Source organism: Diachasma alloeum, unplaced genomic scaffold (genome assembly GCF_001412515.2).
Source record: "Diachasma alloeum isolate Michigan unplaced genomic scaffold, Dall2.0 Dall_scaffold_00627, whole genome shotgun sequence".
Classification (NCBI taxonomy): domain Eukaryota; kingdom Metazoa; phylum Arthropoda; class Insecta; order Hymenoptera; family Braconidae; genus Diachasma; species Diachasma alloeum.
The window spans coordinates 289,849-314,107 of NW_021680759.1; the positions used below are offsets into that span (position 1 = coordinate 289,849).

Sequence of the window (24,259 nt, forward strand, 5' to 3'; positions counted from 1 at the left end):
AGGCGCCGCAACTCGCTCGACCGCCGCCAGAGGGCTAATTACCCGAAAAAAGTGACGTCGTACTGTCTCTCATCTCTCTCTTCATCCCCATCTCCCAAGATTTTTTGAATCGTCAGCCATTGTTAAGCCCCAATCGATCAGTCTTTTGGTGTTCTCCTCTGTTGGAAAAATACAGTGATATCACTTGATTATAAGAGAGAGGGGCAGGATAAATTCGCCCAATCAATAATGAAGTACGAGGCATTGTGATCAGTTCAGTGTCGAGTGAATAACGTGTGGATAATGTGTTCGATGGGCATTCAGTCGGTGATTCAGTTTTACGGAATTTTGGGGGACTTATCGTCATTAGGAGACACCTCGCGTAAACAATTTCGTAAGTTCTGACATAACACAACGTCTATCGATTTATCTCCCACTGTTTCCGTTCTTTTAGCAGAAAAATAAAAAGAGTCGATGATGAGTCGCAATTCCGTATTTCTCCTGGTGACTGTTCGAAAAAATTGAGTTTTAGTCGTGTAGTGATGGAAATTCAAGGGCTTTCAGTGGGAATTGAAGGGAAATTGGTCGACTAATTAGACGTGAGGTTAACCTCACACGTTTTAAATGGTTCATCAGTCGAATTAGAGACGATTAATTTCAATCATTTTCTTTTGCTGCCGACAGTTGTGATGCTACTGGAATGACATGGTGTTTATGAAAACGGTGACACATGTTACTGGATCAATTACTCCAATACTCATGGCTAAGGGAAAGTATCGCGGTTCCAATGGGAACAATAAGGTGATTATTGGGGAGATTTTTTTGGGGGTTTATCTTGGGAATTGTTAAATCCTGGAAATATTGATTGTCCAGGCCCTTCTGTCTACGAATGGGTCATTCAAAAACTCGGAGATTTTTACGACTGAGTTTGAGATCAATGAGACGCCACCGAGTGCCAGGACACTTCTCACTAAAGGATACATACAGGATGAGATTAATAATTTCTCAGGTATGGAGGGGGTTGTATTGATTTATTTATTTATTTATTCGAGCATCTCTGTCTCAATAGCGTAATCAATTAACAATATGCTTTGGAGTGGTTATTTTGCTTATCATTTCCTTCTATCATACCCAATTCAGTAGCAAAGTGGTAAAACAGTACAAGTCAATTTTGACTATTGACCAGTTTTCAATGAATATCTCAGAATCTAGGAGAGATGGCAAAATTTGTATTATAACCTTTTTTGTAGAGCTGCTTGAGAGCTACAACAAATGTCATTACGAAAATTTCTCTATTTCCCTTAGATTCGGCAATTTTCCTCAAAAACTCAACTGGGAGATAAGTCGACTTAAACCGTTTTACTACTTCGTTCCTGAATTCATTGTTTATTTCATTTTATTAATTTGAATGAGATTTATTTTTAACTAATTTTGTTAGATTTTCAACTTAGTTGAATGTTATTATCATCATTATTCTTATTATCCCGTACAATTGATTGCCTTTTTTACGGTTCTATCTCTCCCCTCAGCCCTTCGATAAAATACTAATAGAAAAATTTTATTTATACGTGAATGAATTTGACACATCACATTTGAAGAAACTATCAGAAAAGCTCACTTTCAGGAAAATTCATGAAAAATTCGAAATTTTCAGCAATCATCATAAAAATCAAATCAACCGATATAATGGCATTGAAACAAACATTTTAAGCTACGATTAAACTCCTTTAAAGCGTGATATTTAGAGATATCCCCGGAATTCTAATTTACAAAAAATACAAATTTTTGCAAATTTTCAAATAAATCAAAATAACGATTATTGCTATCGCCTTCATCTTCGAATCCTCAAAAGGGCACCCAAGGGCACTCAAGGGCACTCAAGGGCACCCAAACAAATTTTGTAAGCCATCATCCAATTATAACAAATTAATTCATTGAAAAAACTAATTTATGAATTGAAATTTAATTAATGGCGAACTTGAATTCAACAATTACAAAGCTTCTATTTGGAACCAAAAATGCAATTATCCACTTGTTTCCCTCGCAATCAAGTTAAATGTCCCCCCCTGTAAATTGCTAGTCAACTGTCCCCTCGATTTCAATCCCCCCAGCAAAGATGTGAGACCCTAATGACCCTGATGCCCCTAAAACCCTCCCCAGGTGCAACAGTATCAACTCGCGGTAGATTCATGACAGAAGCCGACAAGTCTCGATCCCCAGCCGAGCGCCCCCTGTACCTCTACATCCAGGGGCACAGCAAGCACAACATCGACCTAGCGATTCAGAAGATCCACGAGATAATAAAGACCGAGCACCAGAGTTCGTTGAGCCGTCCGAGTAGATTCACCAATGCCCCACCACCCCTGATGAGTCTGCACTCAGGCACCCCCTCAGTCGAGAAGATATGCGTGGGCATTGAGAATGCCCCCCAGGGTTTCGACCTCAGAGGAAGAATCGTTGGGGCTGGAGGGGCTAATTTACTGTACATAAGAGGAGAAACTGGTGCCAACGTATCCCTCAGGGGTCGAGGATCGCAGTTCATGGATCCAGTGCTGGGTGGTGAATCCCCTGAGCCCCTTCACCTGTACATTGAGCACTCGAAGCCCGAGGCATTGCAGAATGCCAAGCAATTGGCCATAAATTTGATCCAGACGATGCAGTCAGAGTTGCAGGCGTACATTCAGCAACAGCCACCGCCTGTTCAGTCACAGCAGGTGATTGAGACATCGCAACTCCAGCAGATTCAGCAGGCACACTTTCAGACCATGAATATTGGGGCTCTGGGGCAGTCCAATGTTGTTACAATTCAGCATCAGGATATCATTCAGCATCCACAGAGCAGTGTTGTTACTTTGCCAGCTACGATTCTCACTGCTACTATGGCTGGGGCTCCTGGGGCTGGGGTTCCACCGCCTGGGGTGCATATTCCAGCTCATGCTGGGCCTCTAGTACCTCCCACTCAAGCACAGGTAGGAATTTTTGGTTGTTATGAAAGGGGAAATGAAATTGATCCCAATGTTTTGATGGAAACTTTCTTCTTTGTTCCCGAGTAAATTGACTCAAAACGACAAAAGATCTCTTCCAGAAAACCTAATTTTTCCCTTAGTGTGTTCGAAAGATCTAAAAATTCTCGCACTGTCCCTAAAATCCCCCATTGAAAACGATATTTCTCTTTTCAACCTCAGGACCTCCAGACCCTCATCCCCCCGCCGCCAGTGGGTCAGGTCCAGCTGATCGCTCCCCCACCAACAGTGAGCCAAGTGCAGTACCAGATCCACTCAGGTCAGCCACTGCACATTCAAGTGCCCCCATCGTCGCATTCTTCCACTCAACCAGTAGCACAAATGTACGTAATGAGTCAGCCTCCACCAGCGAGTCCTGGTCACTCTGGCTTCATATCGAGCAGCAGTGGATCAGTGAGTGGTGCTGTATCCTATGTGTACACCCAGCCAAACATGCCACGACCCTCGACCCCCTGCCAGACTGGAATTGAGACAGTGAATGTCAATCTGCAACAGCCACCCCCATCAGCACCTTTGAACATAACTCATCAGCCTCCCCCACCCCTCCTCCACCTCCACTTTCCCCCGCCGAATTTTCCCCCCAATCAGCCGCCACCACCGGTTCCCCAGACATATCAAATACAGTACCAGCAAGTGCAAACGAGTGGTCAACAGTTTGTCCTTCAGCCAGAGCAAATAGTTCCCTCAGTCCAGCAAAATCCAGATCAACATCTCATTCAGCCGCAGTTTGACGAACGTCCTGGTCATTATCCCATACAAATGCCACCACCAGCGACACAAACGTTTCTTGTGCCAAACTCTCAATCACCTCATCATCTGCCGGCTGGTGCTCCACTGCCCATTCACGAGGGACCACATCATCATGAGAGTGGACTCGAACAAGGACCACAACCAGTTCCACCACCTCAAATGGTGCCACCTCCCAATCAAATTGGAAGTTCTATGAATGTTTTAACGAGTGTACCACCACCCAATCAACAGGGGGGGAGTCAGAATGCACCTTGGTTGTATGCTGGACAACAACCGCAGGGCCAAATGCAGGTAATTGGGGATAGATGTTTAGTTTGGTTGATTGAAAGCATTTTATCATGTAAGTTTAAGTGGACTTGGCCCTTTGATGAGTTTTGGAGGAATATCTCCGAATCTAAGGGGGATAGCGAAATCTTCTTAATGACCTTTTTTGTAGAGCAAATTGATGGCTACTAAAAAGGTGGGGGCAAAAATTTTGATATCTCCCATAGTTTTTGAGGTATTCACTGAAAACTGAGGAATCGTCAAAATCGAGTTGAACTGAAATGTCTAAAGCCATATTTAAATATGTTGTGTATAATCTCTCTTCAAGAGAATAGTGAAATGAGAATTTCAAACAGAGAACTCATTCTGCAGGGAATTGCTAAGTTAATTTTTTTTTATTTTTCAATCATCAAATTTGTCAAAATTGCATTTTCGGACTTTTTGAATCATATTGAGTCGATGTGACACAAAAAAATCAAAACTTAAATTTGAACTATTACATTGCTTCCATTCTGAAGCAATAGCAAAAGTACTTGGATTTTCTTAAATGAGTCTGGCGATTTACATAAAAATACTTGTCACCTTCGAAATTAAATATCGAATAATCCATTCAATACCCGAAAATTAATGAATTTCCAGGTGCAAATGCCACCACCACAGGGCCTGCACAATGTTCCCCCGGGGCAGATACATTACACCCAACAATTGCACTATCAGAATGGACAAATGCCGGAGCAACTCCATTATACGGTCCAGCCACCTCAACAGCCATTTGAAATGCATAATCCAGACTCTCCGGAGCAGCAAAAAGGTCACGGTGTAAAGAGGAGATTCAACGACGTTGAGGGTCCCCAGGTATTCATTAATTTCAAATCAACAGACTAATGTAATTGAATTCCATCCCAGAATGTTAATTTTTTTCTTCGTTAATTTTCCAGGAGCCTCCGCCGTATCACAATGCACCACTGCCAATTCATCGGCACGGAAATGGGTGAGTCTCGAATTAAAAACCAAAAATAAAACAGAAAAAAAATGGAAATTTTCATTACGTAACTGATGAAAGTAAAATTAAAATACAGAGCACCTAATTAATGAAGGAAACATTCTTGGAGAAGAGTAATGTAAGGAAGAAGCTGCAAAGGAGAGGATTAATTATTCCACTCTAATTATGAAAATAAGAATTATAATTTTGCTATCCTTAGAGAATGAAACTGGAATATAATGGAAATAGAGCAGGCAAAATGAGCAGTTGGCAGGAACAAAATTACCTTGACATTTTCCCAATTTTTTTTTTAAAGCGTTAATTTATCACTTGAATTTGTGTTCATTCCATCGAGGCAGATTTCTTTGATTTTCATTTACAGATAAAATACAATTACTTTTATTTATTTGCATTGGCACACGGTGGAGATAGGGGCCATGTGTTATTCCAGTGTAATTGTTGATAATTTGTTGCAGAAGTGATTGAAATTATTTATGAATCATCGAGTTGTATAAATAATTGCCCTGGGGACTTGTGAGAGTAACGAATTAATCATTCAATTTTTTTCATTATCTTAATGAATTGTATAGGATAAGGGCTCACTCAGTGTGACACATCAATGTGCTTATTTATAATTTTTTTCAATTAATAGAAATTGATGGGGTAGTAGTACCAATCTGACATCCATCATTTGTATCACAAAAATTAATTCATTGAATACATTGAATTGAATCAATAGGCTATGAAGTACACTGTTGAAAGAATTGAAATTTCGTGGATTGATGGCAAGTAACTTTCAAAAGAATTACATTGCAATCGATTTATGGGAAAGAAATCGTGAAATTCCAGATTCAACTGAAAATTCAATGGAATTCCAAATTTTTGAGACGAGAATTCTATAACTTCCTTGAATTTTCAATCAATTGAAGACTCAAGAATGTACTTCCCTGGATTTTTCTGATTTATATTCATTTTCATGTCACAATTGAAATAAAAGTGAAAGTCTCCATTGATTTTCCTTTGAAATTTTCCATTTTCAAAGACAAATTCCTGATAACTTCAGTGGAACTATTGAAATATTAAAATTTTCATGGACCAATTGAAATAAAATTACAAGTTTCCATTGATTTTTCGCTCCACAACTTGAATTTTTTAGATTTCTATTGATTTTCATGAAACAATTGGGATGAAATTAAAAGTTTTCATTGATTTTCCCTTGAAAATTTCCATTTCCACGGACGAAATTCCTTGAAATTTCAGTGAAACTACAACGCAACACAAATATCGAAGAAGTGTACCAGAAATTTCATCCAAAAATTTAACAGTGTAGGTCATATGGAGAAAGGTTCCGGGAATATGACATTATAATGGAGATAAACGATACACAATTGACTTGTTAGATAGAGCAAAGATCAGGAGAACTATCCAATAATGGCATTTTTAATGTTAATAATCGTTCTGCAACGCAGTTTATGGAAGATACAAATATCGTTTGACATTTCAGAATCCAGGGATCAATGCCACAACCGAAATGATCAAATTTAACTCTTAATATCGTTCACATTTGCACCGTTTTTTTGGTACTTTTTTTTTTTTTTATTAAATAATCAATTTGACTGAATTGTTCAAGCAGTGATGGTGAAAGGCTGCTGCCACACGGACATGGTCCACCACCGGGAGGTGTTGGTCCACTCTATGGCGAAAGAAATAAGCCGCCTATGCCACCTACACATCCAGGTCTGTAGCTAAGAGTATTTGAGTTTGGAAAAATGGGAGGTATTCGAATTGTTTCAGTTACTTTATCAGAATGCTCTTCAGCATCATTGGATATGGGGTTTTGTGGATTTTTTTGGGGATTTACAAGTGCCTTTTACAGCTTTATATGGAGCTTTTTAAATGATGATAATAATCATCAAATTTTTCAATTGATTTTCGTAAGAAAAATGAAAAAAATCCAAATAAATTTTTTAAGCCATCATTCAATCAATTCAGAACATTTTTTTAGTTACCGCGGGTCAACTGGCTTTAGAAAAAATTGGGAAATTAAAAAAAAACCAATCGATGAATTAAATTTTGATTAACGACGATTGATAGGGCTCAATAATAGCTACAATTGAAGAACGAGATTCAGTTCCATCCATTCACTAGCGAATAATTGAAGAAAAACTTTGTTACATGAATAAAATGATGACTAAAAATTGCATTTTCCGCCTTTTTGGATCATACTGTGTCGATATAAGACAAAAAATCCAAAACTTGAATTTGAACGATTACAAAGTTTCCACTCGGAAGCAAAAATGGAAAGTTCTCAATTATGTTATGAATATTCCTGAAAAACTGCACTTTCTAATTTTTCAGCAGATTTTCAAAACATCTCTTAACGGTTAACAACATAAAACGAAATTAAAACCTTCAAAGTTTGACCAATAAAATCATTGCAAAATGTTCTGTAACCTAGGGTCAAATATCCTTTGAATGGAAACTTTACATTTGTAATTACAAATGTTGAAAGAGATTTCAATAGAAAATAATAAGAGTACTTGGATATCCTTAACATTGAAATACCAGTGATGCTGAGGATACTGAATATCTGCCATTATTTCCCGATACTCTTAGACTGTAATCTAAGGAACATTATGGCTAATGTTATTCTCGTTAGTTTAGACTTTTGCCAGAATGCTGACGACAATTTTGATTAAGCTAATCCTTTGATATATTTGTGCGCATGGGATTGTGAACTATTGCAGATTCTGATGTGAATTCAGAGAGAGAGAGAGAGAGAGAGAGTGGTGTTTTCTACTTGCAGCAGCTATTGTTACCCCATTTGTATAATATTACGTAATTACTTTGTGGATAATTTCAGATTCGGGGTGGAGTTGCACTTTTACATGCTTCTGGTTTTATTTTCCCCCTGGGGAAACATTACCTCATGAACGAAAAAGAACGTAATCTTATTTCAGATGAAATCAGAACGGTCCGAGGCTCTACGCAAATGCTAAATTAATTAATTTCTCTTTCTTCTGGATTATTAAATTCCAGCTAGACGGTGCTACTCAGTTTTCCTGTTTTCTGGTGTATACTTTTTTTTATCGTATCTTGTAGAATGTACTCTATAATTAGAAAACTGATGTTGAGGGTGGTGTAATGGTTCAACTAATCTGGTTTGCATTCGTCATGCAGGTGAGAAACTTAATATGGAGCAGAAGCCCAGTGGAGTTATGCATGGTATGTGAACATAATTTTTTTTTTTTATTCCGACCTTTTCCGCGCCTTTGACGGCTCCATTGGCTTCAGAATCGTTAGTAGATACAGAATCAACCTTCCAATATCTCCAATACCGAGCCCTGTTTACCCACCTGATCAGAATTTGTCTATCCGGGAATATGTCCACAAATTTCCGTGCCCATCAGTTCCATCGCCTTCCGTACTGTCGTAATTTTTCCTAGAACGGATCCAAAACAGAATGTGTCTATCTGACATTGTACAAACTGACATTGTTTCAATCAATTGAAAATTCAAAAATGTACTTACCAGAATTTGTCCGATTCCTTGTCATTAGGAAGGAATGTCTGAAGTAAAATTTACCTTTTCCACTGATTTTTCCATAAAATTTTGAATTTATGATGAAATTCCTTGAAATTTCCGCGAAACTAATGAGAAACATATCCAACAAGTGTAAAATTGTTGGGAAATTTGACCCAAAAGTTTTTAACCGCAAATAGAGACCGTCACCCATAAACATGGCCAAACCCCTAAAACCAAAAACAACAATAACTTCCTCCCTTCGGGTCGGGAAGTTAATAAGAGAAAAATCATGTCCAGAGAACGATAAGTCCTTCACCAGTATCGAATGAATTATTAAATTTATTCTAATTTCAAATAATTGAAAATTCAAGAATATATTTACTTGACTTTTCCAGATTTCAATTCATTTCCGTGGAATGTCTGAACTGAAATTTACCGTTTCCACTGATTTTTCCATAAAATTTTGAATTTATGATGAAATTCCTTGAAATTTCCGCGAAACAAATGAGACAAAAAATCCAATAAGCGTAAAATTGTTGGGAAATTTCACCCAAAAGTTTTTAACCGCAAATAGAGACCGTCACACATAAACACCCCCAACCCCCACAACCAAAAACAATAATCAAAATATACCGTCCAGGCAGCGATTCAAATTTCGACGGAGAATGCGGTCAATTACCGCCACCAGTGCAAGGCCCACCGCATCCCGCCCCCTGGCAGGGTCACGACGGTCGAATGTCCTGGATTCGGCCGCCACCGCCACCGCCACCCACAAACATGCCACCCCCTCAAATAAGGCCATCACGAGGTAATGAAAAAAATTCTCTCTCCCTCTCTCTCTCTCTCTCTCTCTCTCTCTCTCTCTCTCTCTCTCTCTCTCTTTCTCTCTCTCTCTCTCTCTCTCTCTCTCTCTCTCTCTCTCTCTCTCTCTCTCTCTCTCTTTCTCTCTCCTCGCTCGAGGCGCTCAATTAAAAATACCATTGCAGGTCAATCAGACGGCGATCAGAATCGCTTGTCGATTCAATCAACTATGGAGCACCACGTCAATATCGAGTACAATCAAATTCCCCCATACGCTGGAAAGCCACCGCCTTACAATTCACTTCCATTGATGCATTCAATATGCAATCCACCACCTCCCCCACCGCCACCACCTCCACATCATCATCAACAAAGACCCCAGTACCCTCAACAATATCAAGTTCCTGTTTCACAGGGTTATCAGCCGCCTGTCTCGTGTCCACCATGGATGAACTCGTAATCATTGAATGCATCCTGAATCGCTCATCAATATTCAGTATTTTTTGTTGAATCTTTTTCTCTTGAGGATGTTTAGCCAGTGTCGGTAAATTGGCGGTAAATGTGTTTTCTGTAATTGTTTCGGATGTGGAAAATTTTGTAATTGTTTCGGCTGACAGCAGAATATATAAAACTAACTTTTCTAGTGTTGAGAAAAAATTAATTGCAATAGTCTCGGCAGAAATGAATTTACTAATTTTTCCTTTGACACGGGCTCTTACGAAATTTATATTGATATTGACAATTCACTAGAAGACTCTAAGAATAGAGATAAATATAGAAGGTCATGTGTAAAATCATACTGCATCCAATGGCCAGAGAAAAATCTGGGGTACCCGGGGCAAAAAGAGGAAATATTTGAATGATTCTATCCCATATGAGCGCATGTTAGCGCATGCATTTGGTGCATTTTGTCTATTTCATTTGTAAATAATGAACATGGGTTGATGGATTGAAATTTGTATCAAAGTGAAAGAAAACAATTTTTTTAAGTACTTGCGATTTTGGATAAACATCCTTAACTGAATTATATATTTTCTTTTGTATTGAATTGTATAATATGGAGATTGTGTTATAGTCGCGGTTGATACTAAAAACGTTGTTACTGAACAATAATCATGGAGGCATGACTGCGGACGAATGTTTCTCGTGGGAGAAACGAAAAATATCGTGAGCGGCTACTTTGATTGATGTTATCAACGAATCGGCTTGAATAACGTTCTGAAGCCCTTAATGCAACACAGTTGTAAATTTGCTGGAGTAGAGATACAGGATTTATTGTGTACAGTATGAAAATAAAATTGTTGGTATTTATAAGAAGAATGTGCATTTCTTGTGATTATTCATCTTTGATCCCACCTTGCAATTGAAGTCCCTGGCGAACGCCTCGTTGTTCGCCAACATTGTGTTGTACCTGTATTTCAGATCGCGGTCGCAATCGGAGGAGATTGCGTCGATCCAGAATAGTTGGCGAGGGGTGTAGTTGAAATCTGAATGAATGTAAGAGAGACTGTTGATCGATGATACACTCTATTTCTCTTCTTTTTTCGTAAAAAAAATATCAAACGAAAAAAGTGAAATAATTTGAGTCGAGAAATTAGAAAGTTAAAGCGAAATCTAATTAATAGTTGACTAGCGAACGGGCGGTTCGCGCCCGATTGCTATTCTATTTATACTATTCTACTTTATTTTATTTTCTTTTCATTTCCGTCTCCACAATTAGATTAATTTAATTTTATCCATTCTTATTTTTGTTATATAAATATTTTTTTCTGTAATTCACATGGTACAACATTGAATGAAGAGGAGTTATGTCAAAGATGAATAAAAATTATTGTTTTTTTGTGATCAAAACAAACACAAAACAAAAGTCATTCGACACCTCATTTGGGTAATATTTAAAATCGAGAATTGGAGACTAAAAATTGTATCGGATTATTATTACGTAATAAAAATAATAGTTGAATCGAAATCTAATTTTCAAGCGAATTCGCTAGGTTTTTCGATTAAACTTTTTGGTGCGTGCTGCTGGATTTTTTCTGACTAGAAATTTCTGAGGAGCATTTGAAAAGATACGATTCTCGGATAGAATTAAAATGAATAATGCAAATATCACGAAAATCGTCGGCGACCGAACAAATAGAAAAATTCCAAAGTGCTTCGATAATCTAAAAATTGAAGAACTCACTTGGAAGCGTCGTCGCGCAGTCTCTAAATCGGCAATCATCGAATATTGTTCTATAAGTAATTTCTGCACCGCCGATGAGTGCAAACATGAGTGCCGCTGAATGAAATTCACCACTAGCCTGTCAATCAATGGAATAATTGAGACGATTGGAATACTACAGCAACATACCAAAACTCAAACGTCAATATCAATATTAGTTTCGAGGATGCTTAGCTGTACTGGGTGTACAATCAATGCCCGATTCCAATAATTAACGCATCCAGACGCTCTTGAGTCCCATTCAAGCTCGGTGGATAATGGGATTTCCGGGATTATTCCTCTCGGACACTGGGGAGCGTCAGGTATATGGTATTTGCCTTACCTGGGTGAATGCGATGGTGTAACACGATTCACGGCTTATGAAACGACTCAGCGTTGATTTCGACCACAAAGTGTGGCCCCGTGAGACGAAGTTCGGGGGAGTAGGCCAATTTTTTTGAAATATTTTTGTGCCCAGGGCTGTTGCTATCTCACGTCCCACTGAGGCATAATTCAGAAAGTCGAGTTGTGGTGAAAAATGCCATTTTCTGCTCAATACCGACGCCGCTGGGACATCTGGAAATTGTGTACATTTGTATTCGTGAAAAATTTTCATAGTAAAACGTGGGGAATTCGCTAGAAGATTCCACTGGACTTTCTTAAATTTAATTGCTACATTTTGATCTGTTAGTTTGCACATCATTTCCTTCTATCATATATAATTCATTGTTCATTTAATTTTATTAAATTGAATAAGATTTCTTTTCAAGTAATTCTGTCAGATTTTCAACTCAGTTGAATATTATCATCATCATTATTCTTATTATCCCTTGCTTCTATACAACCGATTGTCTTTTTACGGTTCTATCTCTCCCCTCAGCCCTTCGATAAAATGATAATAGAAAAATTTAATTCATACATACTCGAATGAATTTGAAACATTTGAAAAAACATCAGAAATCTCACTTTCAGGGAAATTCATGAAAAATTAGAAATTTTCAACAATCATGATAAAAACCAAATCAACCAATATCGTTATCGTAATCTTTTAACTTCGACTTCGAAGTTATTCCCGTAATTCTGATTTTCAAAAGAAAAACATTATTTCAAATTTTAAAATAAATCAAAATAACGATTATTGCTATCGTTCATCTTCGAACTCGGTCAAAAGGGCATCCAAACAAATTTTTTAAACCATCATTCAGTCAATTCAGAACATTTTTTTTAGTTATCGTGGGCCAACTGATTTTGAAAAAAACTCAAAAATTAAAAAAAAACAATCGATGAATTAAAATTTAATTAATGGCGATTGATCGGGCTCCACAATCCCCACCTTTGAATAAAAAAGATGCAATTCTATCTAGTTATTAGCGTAGACGTAGACGAGGTCTACAAATTGCCCTTTCTGGAGCAAAAAAACTTACAGACTCTATTTCCCACGCCATCGGGTCTAATAATAAGATCACTCGGTGAAAATATATCCAAGAAACTTATGCTCTCTTCATTACGCCCATAAATAACATATTTATTCCGCTGCCTTCCCGCCTGCAGATAGTAATGATCAACGAGAAAACCATTGATCTGAGGAAAGTATATTTGAATTGCGTCCGTTTGGAGCAACTCCAACTGAAAAAAATCAATGTAAAACAGCCCGACGGCTTGCGGTATTTTTTAACATAAATATTGCATTAGGGTGCATTTTGAATTCGTTACATGGGATTACCCTGTTGAAGTATTTATCATCGAGTATGCCGTCTGGGTAGAGATTTATGAAGGATAACTCCTCCATTTTGTTGACTATACTCATTCTGAAATATTTAGGAGTTGTTAAATGAATAGATGGAGACTTGTGGAATTATATGTCTGCTCGAGAATTCACCGGGTTTCGTAATCCATCCATGGAATTTCGAGAATGGATCTGAATATTTTATCCAGCAGCCGACCTTCCATTTCCGGAACTTTTTCCTTGATTTCTTGGGGCGTTAGTTGTACTATTATCATGTCAAGGGCTTTCGCAAAACTGTCAATGAGAGAAATGCATTTAACAAATGGAAATATTCATTGTTCTTCCCTGGTTTTTATTCCTGATGAATTTTACGTATGAGAAAGTGTTTATTTGTTTAAAAATTTCGGCAGTTTTCACGTGTATTTTCTCTGTGAAAATTTCTATTATAATTTTTCTGTTCAATTTAATCTATAGTTTTTTCTTTAATTGCAATTTCTTGACATTAATTCTAGATTTTTTTGCACTGCTGTTTTTCATCATAGAAAAACCCGGCGAATCAATTCTAACTTTCTATTAGTTTTTGGCCGATTCTTTTATCAAAGCTGATAATGAACGGAATGTTCAATAGAATAACAACAAAATTTTAATACAACTTCGACAAAATTATTTTTTATGCGTGATATCTGAATGGAAAACTCCCACCCGAATGTCTCTAAAAAATTCAATAACTAACATTGTCGCAGTGGAATCGAAACAGATCTCGTCAATTTCCCGCTGGCTCTCCGCAAAGCTCAACGCCAGTTCCGGCCTGATGAGGCGGAACAAGTCATCAATCACCGTTAAAAATGCATAATTCGCTAGCACCCTGAAAATTACTCATGCAATATCAATTACACCCCCGAAATAAGGGTCCAATTAACCCACTGCAATACCGTTTATCGGTGTATCCAAATACATCATTGAACAGCGCCAGGAAGCAGGTGTCGGCGATAACCCGATCACTCGATGACAGCAGATTCCGCTGTTCGGCTGTCAATATTTCTGATAAATATTCCATCCAATTGACGATTGGATACACCTCCTCCAGTTTTTTTATTGTCATTTCTGTCATGTGAATTTCTCCGCTGGTACCGCACTGCAGCTGCAAAATCAATCATTGTAACTCCGTTTCACGTTCATTTCCTTTTTGTAGACGGAATGAAGAATTCGATATATTTTATTCGCCGTAAGAATGGTCTTCACGGCAGAGGAGAATGCGACATTCGAAGATTTTTGCGAACGTTTGTAGAAAATCATTGCAGTGCATAATCATGATAATTTGTGCACGTATAAACGAAATTTACTCTGACCCTCGTGACCCTTATTTTGACCATTTTGTTTTGCTTTGCATTATAGGGTCCGAGTGAAAAAAACTTGGAAAATTCATCGCCAATTATTTTTAGAGAAAAAATTCCGAGAGAATAGTCATGTAGAAAAATTGAAATCTATTGGCGTTTTCTTATCAAATACCTCATAGAACGAGCGCAAAAAACAAATAGAGTTTTAACTAGAATTCCCTAGAATTTTAATAGAAAAACATAAATTTCATTAAAACTCCTAGAATTTTAATTAAAACATAATTTTTTTTTTTTAAACATTTACAAAATAAAGCTCTTAGAATTTCATATCGAATGCTTTCGCACTCCTATTGAATTTTTTTCATACATCATACTTTCAAAATAAAACTAAACCTGAGTTTCCCCATTTTTCAAACAGCAAAAAAAGCGGTAAAAATTTACCATCTCGAATTGCTTTCCAAACTTGAGAGCATCCTCAATCTCGCCCGCCTCGGGCATTTTGGACTCAGTGAGGAATTTAGCAATCCTCAAATACCCGAGGCTCTCCTCGACCAAGCGACTGCCATGCACCGGTCTCTGTATCTACGAATGCAATAACTATCGGGGTCAGACCACTTCTTAATTCAATAAAGCATAAACTGTATGATGAGAGAAAACTTTTAACTTTTAACAACCGTAAGTTTTATTGTGTCGTTTGGACTCCACGGCTGGTGAACGTCATCGACATTGACTCCAACGTGAATGAACATACTTGGCAAAAATCCTAGACGTCGTGAGCGTTTACTGAATTCCATCCAAGTGAAGTGGCTGTCGTTCCAGGCATCAGTTATTGCTGGCCATCCACCCAGTTGTTTGAATAGCAAACGCACATTACCCAATAGGTCTTCTGTATTTACTGGGGAGAAGAATGAAAATAGCAGACGTACGACAAAATTTTGTGTGGAAAATTGCATTGGATTTTAATGGGAGGTCTATTGAAACATCCCATTCAATTTTATTTATTCGGTCGCATGCCCTTATTAGTACCCTTTCGGGTCGGTACATTGTTCCCTTTATTTTAAGGGAGCCAAGGATCTTTCACAGTTTGGTTTAGACCAGACTAGGGATTCAACCATTTTCAATCGTCAAATTTGCCAATTAAATTGCGTGAGAAATATTTGAAACAAGTGGTGCATTGCAGAGGCATCGAGTATATTTTTTAACTGAACACGGACGAAAAAAATTAACAGGAAAACCTATCGAATTCGTTAGAAACTTCTATTGAAATGTTCAATAGAAAATATTCAGTAGAAAAAGTCAATAGAATTCAATTTTTCTGTATAACTTATTCTATTGACATATTTTCTATAGATTTTCCTCGGCTCAAATTTTTTCGTTTGATTTTCTTGATGAGGAAAAAAGAAAAATAGAATGAAAAAAACTTGGAAAATTTGAAAAGAATAAGTTATATAGAAAAATCGAATTCTCTTGATTTTTTCTATTGAATATTTTCTATTGAACATGACAATAGAATCAGCCAAAAACTAATAGAAAATTTAATAGAAATTCAATCGAATTTTCTAACGAATTCGGAAGGTTTTTCTATTAAATTTTTTCGTGCGTGAAGTTTCAAGAATTTTTTTTCTTGTTACTCTCTTCCATTTTTACCGCATTTTACCGCGTAATCCTAACAGAATTAATCAATCCATTTTTTAACCAATTTTCATCGTTCGAACGGAAAGAAAAAAATCGATTGATGAAAAATTTACGAATACTCATCAGATTTCAGGGTAATTCCGGTGATGGTCACAGCATTGTTGCCCGGGAATTTGGGGATTGTGGGAAGAATTAGTGTCTGAGCGCGACGATTGCTGTGAAAATGTCAACTCAATTTCACGTTTTGCACTAGGATTTTTGCATTCATCAATTGTTTGCAACGAGAGAACTGCAATTGCATTTGTAACATTGATTTGACATTGTTACTTTCAGAGTTTTTGGCACTCGGCAGTGGAATTTTTCGGTGAATAATGATAGAGAGGGGAAATTCACCAGAGAGATTCTTCAGTTTTGTTGAGTATTTTTTGTTGAGTAGTTTCGTTTCATTAATCGAGTGGCTTAAACGGAATTAAACAATTCATTTTTCTACTGATTTCGGCCTTTCAACAAATGACAAAATGATTGATGAAAAATTCACAAATTGCGATAACAGGAAAATTTTATGTAACAAATTCAATAAAATTGAAATAATGAGAAAAAAAAAGTAATGGAATAAATAATTAGTTTACTAATACTAAAGGATGTTTGATGACAGAGAAAAAAAAATATTCATCAGTTTTTACGGTAATTCCAGTGATGGTCACGTCATTGTTGCCCGGGAATTTGGGGATTACGGAAACAATTAATGCCTGAGCGCAGCGATGGTTGTGGAAATTGCAACCCAATTCCAGGTTGTGTACTATAATTTTTGCATTCATCAATTGTCTACAACGAGGGGACTGTTTTTTGCACTCGACAGTGGAATTTTTCGGTGAACATTGATGGCAAGGGAGAGATAAAAGAAAAAAATTCAGCAGAAAGATATTTTTGTTTCATCGAGTATTTGATATAATTCCTCCCTCTCTTCAAGCTATTTAATTACTGAATATTTGGTTTGATGTATTCCCAAGTTGTTCACCGAAACAATTACATTTTCCGCTATCATTTCCATAAAAATATGCTCTCACCCGTTTTACAACTCTGCCAGTAGATTTTAGCGAGACGAATTCCCCTCTGATCAGCGCCATCAAGAGGTCCATCTAAAATAGCTTGTAATTTCCTTCTGATCCACCAAAGTCGAAGGTGATACGTAGTCGGTTGGACGACACCCGTTCCATTGAACACACTCAATCTCTCGAATAACGGAAACTGTTTGCCGCATGCAAACTCCACAAAGTCTTCGCAGGCATCAACTCGGTCATTGATCGATTCCGTCAGGCGCTTTGCTAACAAGCAAGAGAGTATCTTAAGCCAGTGTTCAAGTACAGAATCGATTCTACTCATTTGTTATTTATTTACGCGTTTTTTCATTTACCGTGCTCATAGCATTCTGGATGATCGCACTGTTCACTGAGGACAGGTGGAAGGAGACTGAGGAGACACAGACTTTGGACCGCTGTCAGGAGCATTCTGAATAGTCTGTAATATTGTCGTGACTAAATTTTAAGGCTACGGATTTTTGGGGATTTTTTTACGATTGCAAAAATCATTTTCAGAGTGGAAAACTCGTTGTTATAAATTCTTTGAATTAAAAATTTGTGATTCAAGATGTTATAAACTTATGAGTTCATTAGTTTCCAACAACATATTGATAAAATGAATAGAATATTTTAAAATACAGAGGTTCATTGGATTCACTTGTGTCGCTTTTCCGTAAAAGTCGATGTATTTATTTCTCAAAATTTTTTGAGTGGAGAATTTAACCGACTACGAATTTATTTCCTGTTGAGTTCCTGAATTCAGTTTCAACGAAACAGAAATTTCGGTTTTGGTTGTTTATAAATTATTTGAAAAAAAAGTGTAATTTTCAAAATAGTCTCAAATTATTTTAAATTGTCTCGTTTAAATATACTTTATCCGGATCAAATAAATGGATTCATTCAAATAGTTGATACCTTTTGAATCCAAAATTTGACGGACTACAATACATTCATCCGTTCGCGAAGCGAATTCACTCCGCGAGTCCCAAGTAAGTGACTCATTAAACGAATTAAGCTTTAACGGATAAGAAGATTCGGTTTTCAAGTTTATGTATCGTTATAATTGCGTCTACTTACAGTAGGTAGATATCAGAGGAAAAGCTTAATTGGTACAGTTAAGAGGGCACTTCTCCAAGGTGCTAACGAGATCGTATTCCCAACCAACGGCGAATATTTAACCGCACTAAGGTAAATACAGTACACCTGGTTGCGGCGATAAATCTGGCTAACGCTGGCTGCATTAACGTCGATTTTTTCTCCCCCCTCTCCTCCTTTTTTTTCGAGTAATCGAGATTTTATGGTCTATTCACGGTGATTTTACGCTCATTAGGGGCCAATGTTGTCAACCAAAAGCTCGTTTGAGTCGGGTATTTGCGTGGGAGATGAATAGATGCGGAAAATTTCTTGATATTCAGTGTACTATGTTCGGAGTAGTGATGCCGCCAGACACTTTACGAGACAAAACTTTGGAGAGATGATCTCGGTCTCAGTGAACATGGAAATCTTTGCTCTCGTTTTCCATGTTTTTTAATGTAAAATCTCGGTTTTTGTCTCGATTTGTCTCGTCTCGGTTTTCTACATGTAAAAAACGCAAAAAACTGGAAACCGAGATGAGATAAATTGACCTGGAGTCACACGCACCAAAAAATTTAATGAAAAACCTATCAAATTCGTTAGAAAATTCTATTGAATTTCTATTAAACTTTCTACTAGTTTTTGGCTGATTCTATTGACATGTTCAATAGAAAACATTCAATAGAAAAAGTCAACAGAATTAGATTTTTCTATATGACTTATTGTTTTCATATTTTTTATATAGAATTTGCTCGACTCAAATGTTCTAAGTTCTTTTCGTTCTATTTTTCTTTTCTTCTCATAAAGAAAATAAAACGAAAAAACTTAGAAAATTTGAGCCGAGGAAATTCTATAGAAAATATCTCATTTTTTTCTGTTATCGCAATAGAAAGGTTTTGCACTAATCTGCAATTTGTTGTTAAATTTCACCAACTAGTTGTTGAAGTTCAACAACTAACTGCAGAAATTCAAATAATTTTCTCCGTGTAGAAGATTTACTGTTCAATGTTCCATTTCTTTTACTTTTAATGTCAGGACGACGCTTATTTCTTTACATTTGTTGTAATTCAATATTATTCTAATTATTCATTTCAAAAAATTCATTCTTTCGACGTAATTACGGTTTGATGTGATGATACTGAATTGTGAGTTCATGTTTCCATAAGGAAGTTGATAGGATTCGGGGGAAAATGGGGGAGTAATTAGAATGGTAATCCTGTCAGATAATATCGAGTTTTTATTTCATCAGGGAAGTTTTGTGAGGGAGATAATCGGGGAGATGATGCTATTAGAAACTGTCTGTTGGATGAGATTGATGAAATTGCCGGTTAATGAAGGGAATTTTATGCAGAATTAATGGAAAACCATCTTGTTTCGCTTCAACATTCATGAATTTTGTGGATTTTTTCTACTTTATTTTTCTTCACTTTCAATTAATAAAATCAAACATGAAAAAATTTCGAAAGCCGAGAAATTTCTATAGGAAATACTTGAATAGAATGAGTTGATACAGAAAAATCTCCCAGAAGTTTTCAATGGAATAGGCTAAAAAATATGAGAAGAATTAATTGAAATCCCATAGAACTTTCCAGCAAATACGCTAGGCTTTTACGAAATTTTTCCGAGCGTGAGAGGTAGTATTGCAGTTTAACATTTTGTATAAAGTAGAACCAGTGAGAATCAACAGATTTCAAAATAAAAGAAAACATCAATAACCTCAACACTTTAACCTCTCGAAACGCAATTTTCCCCGAATGGCACAATGTCAGAAATTTCTCCAACCGCATCTCAACAGCTCGCAGCGGCAGCAATAGCATTTCACCGTGCGCGACGTAAATTTTCAGAACATGTCAGTGAATCCACATACAAAAATCCCGAGGTAAATAACCCAAGTGGAGATTGAGAATATTCTGTACCTAGGTAATTGGGTGGAATTGTGATTTTCATTTTGGATTGAAGCGCATTCAAGTGAGTAACAAGACTGAGAATTCAACGAGACTGAGAGCTCTGAGTGGATTTCGCTGTGGGCGAAATTGTGAGCCAGTTGAGAGTGCATTTCATCAGGAAAAAACGGGCCGCGATGCTGTCAGAGATTTTGTTAAAATTGTATCGAATAGAAAGTATCCGGATGCTCCAGTGGATGCTCCAAGTGCTGGGGCCAACGAGACGGAAGAATTTAAAGATGCGCAGGATAGGTGAGAGGATATTTCGGTGTATCGAGTGTAAGATTATTGTTCAACGCAATTCTCAGTTGTTCAATCCACGGAATATTTCGCAATATTTCCCGAAAACTTGTCGTTTCTAATAATTAGGCTATAATGAATTCTTATTCTAAATATCAATCGGGTCGCTGGTGCATGTACGGCCCACCTGAGGGAAATGACTCGTTTTTTCCAGCCTCGCACTCTACAAGGAGTCATAAACGGTTAGAATGGGTTCTTCGAGTTGTTTACTCGAAGATGTGCAGAGAACAGATTTTTTATTAACATTAAACATTTAATTATGTAATTCAATTGCCATCGGCCAGTGAGCGATGGAATCGAATTTTGAGGGTAATACCGCCCGGCAGCGTCCAATACCGCCCACCTTGTTTCCATGACTTTGGACCAATTAACAATTTGAAAAATAGTAAATTCTGGGGTCGAAATATTTTAAGAATTCGGTAGGAAATGATTTGGATTTTTTTAACGATGTTTCTACGGTAGAAAATTGAAAATTTCTGTTGGAATTACTTGTTGGTATCAAATGTTTGCATTATAAAAGAAGAACAAAGGTACAGGCACCAGCTATCCTATGTATTCACAGATTCCACATAATGTTCAATAGAAATCGAGGCAAAACGATGAGAATTAGTTAGAGAAAGCGTTAGTTTTTTAAATCAAATATTTCCGTCTGTGCTATTCGTTTTCGTTTCCTTGGAATTTGTTCTTTGTGAAAAATTTCGATAGACTTGATGTCTCCAGTGAGATCGGTAGCCCCCGTCCGACCTTCAAAAAGAATTGCTCCTGCTACAACCGAATGTCAATCCTCCATCAAAAACCGGGCGATGGTGATTCCATCAATCAACTCCGCAAGACTGAATCTCCTGAGATGGGTAGTCTATCCTGGAAGTACCATGGGAGAATAATTTTTCCGAACAAATGAAATATCCATTAATTTGCAGATGACAGGGGAAATGATGATGAATCGCTGGATTTTCCCCGTAAACTTTACGAGTGGGAGCGCCGAAGTCGGGAAGAATCCCTGATGAAGATGCAGCGATTGTACCAGAGGAGAAACAGAATTAAACAAAAGCCCAAATGTCAAAGTTTGCAGTGCCATTCCCACTACTGCCAGATGCACCACTACCCCAAGTGCATATCCAAGCCGATGAACTCCATTCTGATGCCGAACCGCCTGAGTTTTCCCCCGAAATGGCAATGCCCAAAGTTCCTTTACCATTGGAAATGCGATGTTGAGAGGGAGGCCAAAGATTATTGCAGAAAAAAACTACATTCTGGATCGAATAGTACCCAATGGTAGGACAAATAGTAATTTTTGTCACAACGCGCACGAAAAAATTTAATAGAAAAACCTATCGAATTCGTTGGAAAATTCTATTGAATTTCTATTAAACTTTCTATTAGTTTTTGGCTGATTCTATTGACATGTTCAATAGAAAAAATCAACAGAATTCGATTTTTCTATATAACTTATTCTTTTCATATATTTTTTATGGAATTTGCTCAACTCAAATTTTCTAAATTTTTTTCATTCTATTTTTCTTTTCTTCTCATCAAGAAAATCAAACGAAAAAACTTGGAAAATTTGAGTCGAGGAAATTCTGTAGAAAATATGTCAATAGAATAAGTTATATAGAAAAATTGAATTGTATTGACTTTTTCTACTGAATATTTTCTATTGAACATTTCAATAGAATCGGCCAAAAACTAATAGAAGTTCAAGAGAAATTAAATAGAATTTTCTAACGAATTCGATAGGTTTTTCTATTAAATTTTTTCGTCCGTGAAGGCCTGAAGTATTTTATGACATACACGGACAGAAATATTCAATAAAAATTACGTATCTTTTCCGTAATTCCGGAGCGAAATGTGGCTGTAGGAAATTTTACGGAACTGTCACGTAATTTTTCCAGAGTGTTCCATAATTTTTATCTGCATCTCCTGTGAAAAATTACGCTTCCGTCACTTGAATTTTCGGAGTCGATTCCGTAATCGGCGAGCGAACTGTGACTTCCGTAATTTTTACAGAACATTTCTCTCCGGGGATTCTTGTTTCAGTTGCACGACGAACACTTTCATTATCAATTCAAGTGTATAGAAAATGTCTGAAGTGTTGTGCTCTTTGTGCAAGATTTTATGTAATCAAAATCCTGATGAAAAAAAATTCCAGAGCCAACACCCGATAGTAATTGGGGGGAATTCTATTGGATTTTCGTCAAAAACCCCTTCAATTTTGTTCGTGTGTAAAATGTTACATTTTCAAACAACTCTTAATTGCTGAAATGTCCAGTTCAGGGATGTGTTCACGCACGGAAGACAGTGAAACTGACGACGAGGAGTCACTGAACAACGTCCCCCAGATAAAGCACAGGGATTCGGTGGACATCCTCGTGGAGAAGCTCAAGTCAAAGAGCATTCAGGACGAGCAAAGCGACGAAGTTGGAGAATTTTGCAGTGGGATAAGTGAAACGGTGTCATGCAGTGGAATACAGGATCTCGTGTCGAACGAGACGACTGAAGAGGCCAAGAGCTGCGAGGATAGTGTCGACAGTGAGACCTGTTGTACTCGGAAAAACTCGTCCACTAAGGAGTTACGTTTCAACAAGTTAGCGGATCGATTGAAACACAAGTCCAGGAGATCGCGTCTCACAAAACTTGCAGTTCATTATCAGGATGAATCGCCCACAGCTATTTGAGTTTATCTTCAGGGATGGAGAAATTTAATAGCAAAACCTGGCGAATTCGCTAGGCAATTCTGTTGGATTTCTATTGAATTTTCTATTAGTTTTGGATCGATTCTGTTTAATAGACGTTCAATAGAAAATATTCTATAGCAAAAGAAGAATTCGATTTTTCTGTAGAACTTGTTCTGTTGAGATATTTTCTATAGAATTTCCTCCGGTGAAATTTTTTGTTTGATTTTCGTGATGGGAAGAAAAAAATAGAACAAAAAAATTGGAACATTTGAGCCGAGGGAATTCTATAGAAAATATCGGAAGAGAATAAGTCATATAGAGAAATCCGATTCTATTGAATATTTCCTGTTGGAAATTTGAATAGAATCGGCCGAAAACTAACAGAAAGTTCAATAGAAATCCAATAAAATTTCTTTCGAATTCGCTAGGTTTTTCTATTAAATTTACTCGTGCGTGAAGTTTTTTAGTTGAGTGAGCATGAAAAAAATTCATAGAAAACCTACAACATTCACTAGAAAATGATTTGGGAAAATTGTATTCTAAATTACATTTGTTTTTTCATTTGTTTATTAAAATTATGGAATTTTGCCGAACGATTTTTTTAATGGATATTTGATAGACAAAAATTAATAGATGATTTTTATACAGAACTTCTGCTACAATGTTTCCTAGAAGAATTCTTGGGCATAAGTTATCTCAGGAGAGTCAGTCATATGAGAAATTCAGAATCTATTGACTTTTTCTATCACATATCAGTCAAATAATCACGTAAAAAAGCTGTAAAATTTTCAATAAAAATCATTAAAAAACTAAAAGGTCTAGAGAAATTTTCATAGTATTGCAATGCCAAGCAAATTTTCTACACGTTCACAATAAATTCTACGGTAGAAAAATAAAAATCACCATCACATCAACCGATTTTTAGCAATAAAATATTTGAAAGCCATCAAGTCCTCCCGTCTC

General features: G+C 36.9%; 3 protein-coding genes across 4 annotated transcripts; 2 read left to right on the top strand and 1 right to left on the bottom strand.

Moving 5' to 3' along the window:
- Positions 1 to 72: 72 nt before the first annotated feature.
- Positions 73 to 10,184, top strand: LOC107043790 (extensin). Of its 2 annotated transcripts, none has more exons than XM_015265435.1 (11): positions 73 to 373; positions 664 to 780; positions 853 to 988; positions 2,140 to 2,948; positions 3,165 to 4,043; positions 4,656 to 4,871; positions 4,955 to 5,007; positions 6,629 to 6,735; positions 8,179 to 8,223; positions 9,164 to 9,331; positions 9,510 to 10,184. In XM_015265435.1, the coding sequence occupies exons 2-11, from the start codon at positions 685 to 687 to the stop codon at positions 9,782 to 9,784; spliced, it is 2,784 nt and encodes a 927-aa protein (XP_015120921.1). In that variant the 5' UTR covers positions 73 to 373; positions 664 to 684; the 3' UTR covers positions 9,785 to 10,184. The 2 variants fall into 2 exon arrangements, with proteins under 2 accessions (XP_015120921.1, XP_015120922.1); XM_015265436.1 differs by having other exon boundaries at positions 6,632 to 6,735.
- Positions 10,185 to 10,632: 448 nt separating this feature from the next.
- LOC107043758 (neprilysin-2-like) lies at positions 10,633 to 18,254 on the bottom strand. The gene is given in 13 exon segments (XM_029126521.1): positions 10,633 to 10,811; positions 11,510 to 11,627; positions 11,871 to 12,103; positions 12,952 to 13,153; positions 13,251 to 13,335; positions 13,407 to 13,547; positions 13,987 to 14,118; positions 14,186 to 14,415; positions 15,032 to 15,172; positions 15,265 to 15,485; positions 17,293 to 17,550; positions 17,640 to 17,743; positions 18,220 to 18,254. Coding segments are annotated over 13 exon segments (2,079 nt in total).
- A 1,886-nt stretch (positions 18,255 to 20,140) lies between these two features.
- Positions 20,141 to 23,296, top strand: LOC107043759. The gene is made up of 5 exons (XM_015265370.1): positions 20,141 to 20,257; positions 20,338 to 20,573; positions 21,327 to 21,472; positions 21,542 to 21,896; positions 22,891 to 23,296. The coding sequence occupies exons 1-5, from the start codon at positions 20,141 to 20,143 to the stop codon at positions 23,294 to 23,296; spliced, it is 1,260 nt and encodes a 419-aa protein (XP_015120856.1).
- The last annotated feature ends 963 nt before the right edge of the window (positions 23,297 to 24,259 follow it).